At 40.9% G+C, this 5,996-nt stretch overlaps 1 protein-coding gene across 1 annotated transcript; it reads right to left on the reverse strand.

The window, feature by feature from the left end:
* Positions 1-247: 247 nt before the first annotated feature.
* Positions 248-5,043, reverse strand: trim107 (tripartite motif containing 107). Its single transcript, XM_037239793.1, has 4 exons — positions 4,369-5,043; positions 3,476-3,615; positions 1,968-2,135; positions 248-1,424 (listed from the first exon to the last, which is right to left on the reverse strand). The coding sequence occupies exons 1-4, from the start codon at positions 4,843-4,845 to the stop codon at positions 716-718; spliced, it is 1,494 nt and encodes a 497-aa protein (XP_037095688.1). The 5' UTR covers positions 4,846-5,043; the 3' UTR covers positions 248-715.
* Positions 5,044-5,996: the final 953 nt, after the last annotated feature.

Below are 5,996 nucleotides of genomic sequence, written 5' to 3' on the forward strand. Positions count from 1 at the left end.
CCCCCATCCAACCTAACCATAAACCTAGCCCTAAACCTAACCCTAAACCTAACCCTACAAGGTTATACGGAGAAAAAGTAAGGTGAATGCAATAAAGATTGAAGAGGGGTTTAAAATTTTCAATTTAAATAATTAGTGCTAATAACTGTGTATAAAAATGTATGCTTTTAGTGGGGTATATAGTTGAATTAATATGCCATTATTGTATTTATATTGAGTTATAATACTGAACACAGAAATATCATTATCATTTATTTGTATCTATAAATCACAATGCATGATCATACTGGTAAATATAATGTAAAAGAAAAACACGGCTGATTTCCTGAGGGTTAGCAATCAACAATATACTTTTTTTTTTAAATGAAACAAGAAAATGTGAAAGCCAAGAATATTATTCAAAACAACTAAACAGTCAATAATGATACTGAACAATGTCTCTGTTGTAAACAAACAAACTATGATTTGACTGCTCTTTTTAAGTGATGATTTAATGTTATCGTGCTAAATTAATAAGGCTGATTCTGATTCTGGTTGTATTTCCTTAATTACAGTGACACATAACAGTAGTTGCACTAGATGGAGTATAAATATTTTTAGAATATAAGTTTTGTAATGAATCTAAAATGCAGACACCAAGGGTTTTTCACCTTGGTGCCATTTTAATAAACTGACACTCAGATTCACCATGGCGTATGAAATACAACAGATATGCTTACAAGCCACACTGGAGTGTGATCCAAGAGTCTGGCGTGTTGGAGTGAATGCTGAAAACTGGATAAACAGTCTCTTTAAATGCAACGTTGAACGTGTAGAGATGCTCTCTTTGGCCTTTAATGCTATGGAACGTCAAAGTGCCTTTCTCATAGTCCAGTCCCACTTCAATCTTCAGCGGCTGACTTGCCATTTCACGCAGGACTACAGTGGATGAGGACTTGCACGCCGTCAGTTTGCCGTTTTTCCACTGGAGCCGCCAGGACACTGAGTTGTGACCCAGTCGGCTGTGGTCGCCGCGTCGGGGGATGCTCTTGTAACACAACCCTAGCGACCACATGCTGTCTGGGCCCACCTCCACCACCCAAATATGCTCGCCACTGGAAAAGCCCTCGTTGCACATGACCTGCGGGGCACTGGTGAAGCGCTCCTTCTTCTCAGTGAATGACTGCTTGGTTTCGCTGTACTTGGCCGTGCGCAGATCGTTGCTCAGTTGCAGGCTAGGGTGGGCTGTGCTCGAGTTGAAGGTGAGCTCCAAAGGATTGAAGAGGAGGCAAAGGTACTCAGCAAGGCGGCTCATTTCGGCTCGGAAGGCCTCGGTCCTGAGGCCTGTCTGCAGTTGCTTGGTGGTAAGTGGAGCGTTTGCGGGGATGTTGCAGGAAATTGGGATTGTGGCAGCCATCCTTACCTTCTCGTCTATCATTATAAACCTAAAAAATAGGTAGAAAAATGCTTTATCAAATGTCCCTTGTTTCATCAGAAAAGTATTTAAGTTGTGCAAACAGCCCAAGCTTGTCATGCAAACGTCTCGCAAGACTTGAACTCAAAGAGTTCCATTTGTAAAGGAATAGGGTTTTTTGTAATACAGCTTTTGTGCTTAAGTGTTTGAAAGTAAGTTAATTCAGTAAAAAATAATGTATAAAAATAGATTTACACAACTGTCAATGTTGTTAAAGTTTCTATGAGACAGTCCCTTTAAAAATGAAACTGAATTGTATGTTGAATTACAATTTTGATCAATAATCCGATTCCACAATTTATCCATTCACTATGGCTTATGCTATACGAGGTCATAAAGTCATCCCAGGTGTCTCCATGTGAAAGGCAAACTACACCCTCGACTGGTTGCCAGTCAGTCAAGGGCTCAGACAAGCATTCATTCACACCGTCACTTAGTGGAAACTGAACCTATATTAGGTCAGGTGATGGTAGCTGTAAATATGTAAAATCATCAAATAAAAACATAATTATACTGGTTTATGAAGCTGCATGAATCCGTCATGTTGAGGGCCTCGGTTGCACTTTGTTGGGCATCCACTAGCAGCTTCTGTTGGTCCTCCAGCGAGCCCACGCCCACCTGCCAGCTGCTTCGACTCTGGCTTTGCTTCTCATCCAGGAGCGTCTGTAGTCTCTCGCGGTACCTGAGCACATCCCCCCCCAAATGAAGAAAAGTTGAGTACTAACCAGAGAACATAATGCCAGAATGTTCTTCGGTTCTAAACTTACAGAATTGCTATTCCTATAGTGATGTGTTTTTTTTTCTAAAAAGAGAAATCATACAGGATGTCATATTTTTGTGAAATGTCACAATCATACCAGAGCTTTTAATTGGTCCTAAAAATATACATCATCAAAAAACCAGTATCAATAAGTTATTTCTTTCCATGTGACTTGACTGGAGGCATCTTTACAGTGCTGACATGGCAGAAAATAGACATATTATCAGTGGAATGAAATGCAGACAAACGAGATAAGATTACAATGACTGTCAGGTATGCATTTTTATCGGTAACAGTGCCGAGTCTTGCTCTTCAAGTTTGAAGTCATAAGCAAATAGCTACTTGTGTGAGAAGTTCATCTGGATCCAGATACATTTTCAAAAGGTCTACTACTCGACTTACAAAAACATCCAGATGCTTCCATTTCGTGAAATCAATTGATGAAATTATTTTTTCAGTGTAGTGTAATAATAATTGAAAAGTACTCAATGGGAAAATATATGACATGACATGATAGTTGTAATAACAAGTATGTCTAGCAATGCCCTCCAATAGTGGCCTGTACTGTCTTAAAATCAACGCGTGTGATCAAAGGTCTGAAACTTTGAAAAACAGGTTGTCTACATCCGTGCACTTGAGAAAGACCATGACTCAACAAGTAGACAGATAACATTCATTTGACATGCAGGTCACAGGCCTATTACATTACGGATACTTGTCATCAGTTTTGTAACACGAGTCAAAATGATCCACAGCCTTTCCTTTCTTCTATGGCAAGGTTTCGTAAACTCCAAATTTTTAATTGTATCACAAAATATTGTAACATGAATGTACTGTACCCACTCACAATCTTGCTTTTTATGCAATGATTCCCAACGCAATTGTATGCTGCTATAAGAGGTGTGTCATCGAGGATTATCCGATTTCATTCAATTCAGAAAATTGTCATACGTTCCTGACAAACACCGTCATGTGCAATTTATGCCATCGTTTGAAAGTTGCCTTCACCTACCAGAACAATAACTTTGTGTTCAGTTAAACAGGCCCAGTTTACACTAGGCAAATACATTTTGAGTTAATTATTTCAGTATATTTTGTGGCATTTTTGTGTGGTGTGACATTTTGCGAAGACAAATTGTCCATACCAGCAACCCAGCATGAAAATAAACCTGCAGCTTTAGCTTTCAATCCAAGTGTGTATGGCTTCTTTTTTTCCTAACTTGGCTAGAACAAAACCAGTTTTTTTTTTCTTGTTTACTTACCCTTCGACCAGCCTAGCCATGACTTCTACCGTTGTGATGGCCTTGTTAACCAGTTTGTCTCCAATGGCTTGAGAATGATCCTGTTGCTCCTTGACGCGCTCTACCAGGAAGTCAGTCATCTGTAGCCTGTTGGAAACAACCTGCAAAGGCACATTTATTGCAGGTGTCAATCACAAATCACAATATACAGAGGTATGGCAGACTGACTTGTGCGTGCTAGTCCCGTTACAAAAAATGGGGACAACAATCGGCTTCCACAAAGAGCACATCGGAACCAAATCGCACCACTAGTCCCTCATACATTATTTTTGTTATATGTATACTGATAGTGTGACTGTCCAAACAAAGTATAAGCACTAGTGTTTTCCACATGTAGAAATCCACTCAGAAAATATAGTGTTCTTTTTCCAATCAGGGAATATTAATTCATTTAACTGACTGTTAGTCTAACACAGTGCACATTAAGTATAGATGAGGTCGTCATTCACTCACCTATGAGCAATTAACTCTTCAGTGATATCATGTTTTTGGAGGAGAGCCAACATGGTAATTAGTATAGTGCCATGTTCTCATATATGTTTGTGTCCGGATTACCTTTGAATTGTAATAAAGCCTCTTGAAGACTTGATCTATTATTAAAAAAAATATTTGTACATGTAAATTTTCCCTTTCACGTGCAGCTCAATGATAATGACCCAAGCAAGTGAAAATTTGGATGAAGTGGGTGAATAGGTGAAAGTAAGGATTATGTGAAAGTAAGGATTAAGTGGTTGAATAGGTAATTAAAATGCAAACATGGATTCTGACTGACTATTAAAAGCAGTCTGTATTTTTGACCAACATTATTTATTACGAGTAATTCTTATTAAATGTGACAAATTCAAGAGACTTACCTTGCTGCGGACCTCGAGGGCATGCCTCATTTCGCTCTCAGCAATATTGAAGGTGAGAAGTTCATGGCCCTGGTGTAGCCCCTCCATGAAACACTTGGAACACAGCAAGGTCACGTCGGTGGAGCAAAAGTACACAAGGGGAAAATGGTGGATGCTACACTCCTTTCCCGGATGGAATGCCTCGTCTGCAGGAGGCGCGGACGGTTGTCCTGTCCCCTGCAAGTTCTCCTTTTGATTGCCGGAATTTGATGCTAGGTAGCCAGTGATGATACTACTTAGTTTGAAGTTCTTCTGCATGGATTCGGGACCCGGAAACTCCAGGCGACACTCGGGGCATTTCAGCTTCGTATCGGTGTTGCTGAGGGTCTGCAACATGCACACTTGACAGTAGTTGTGTCCGCAGGGGAGAGCCACAGGGTCTAAGTAGAGCTGAAGGCAAATGGGACAAGTGAGCTCCTCTCGCATGGTTGAACTCATGGTGGAAGGTGATGATGAATAATTGCTGCTCTATCCTTGATTGCCTTTTAGAGCTTTTCAAAACTCATTGGTAATCTTCCCGATCCCACCAGCAGCAGCAGCAGCAGCAGCACCAGCAGCAGCAACAGCAGCAGCAACAGACTATGTTCTATGCTGCACGCAAGTCCAACAAGAAAATGTCGGTTGCCTTAATTTCTCCTTTGATAGGCAGTATGTGCACATGCGCACCAAGCAGAACAACATTCCTTTCCAGAGCTACCGCACAATGAGGGTTGTTTGTGGTAAAAATATGCAACACAGATCAACACTTATTGTATTCTCTCAATCTGGATAAGCTGTAAATAGCCGCTAGTCTCCAGTTAGAGACTACATCACGTACACAAAATTATGTTTTTGCTGACTACTCTGTGGAATGAGCTTTTTTCTCTTATTTCTGTATTATTAGACAAATGCTTTTACACGAGCAAACGTTTACGCATTGCTTGGAATTGGGCTAACAGTAAATGTGGGAACCTGCTTTAGTGCACACAATTGAATCACATGGACCGGATGACTCATGTTGCCGGTAAACAGAGGTCAGAGAAGCCCTTCTTGTTTTCACTGAGCAGTTGTATAAAAATCCGCCAGCAGTTACTGTCAGCTCACGTGTCAGTGGAAAAATCTCCTTATAAAAATAGAGAAGAATTAGCTCGATATGATAATGCTTTTTAAATAACTACGGGATCAAGGACATGACCTTGAACAGGGTTCCAACTTGCAAGGCAATCATGAATGTCCAATGTGATTCCACAGATTTGTTTTAGTAAAAAATGAACTCTGATTGACTGCTCTGATTGATTAAGATGACTAAAAAAAAAAAATACACATGGAATAATTACCGTAATTTTCGGACTATAAGTCGCACCGGAGTATAAGTCGCACCAGCCATAAAATGCCCAAAAAAGTGAAAAAAAACACGAGTGACGCGCGACGTCGCGCTGCTGACGTCAGCAGCGCGACGCGACGTCGCGGTCGCGCGTCAGCAGCGCGACGGTTGTTTACATAAAGGACAAAGATCGACTCGTCCAGCTTTCTTTCACTTTCGTGGATTGAAGTCGGGCGCCGGCGCTCGGCCGGGTGGCTGTCCAGGGACGGTGGATGGTGCTCGGACA

The sequence above is a fragment of the Syngnathus acus genome, chromosome 2 (genome assembly GCF_901709675.1).
Source record: "Syngnathus acus chromosome 2, fSynAcu1.2, whole genome shotgun sequence".
Classification (NCBI taxonomy): domain Eukaryota; kingdom Metazoa; phylum Chordata; class Actinopteri; order Syngnathiformes; family Syngnathidae; genus Syngnathus; species Syngnathus acus.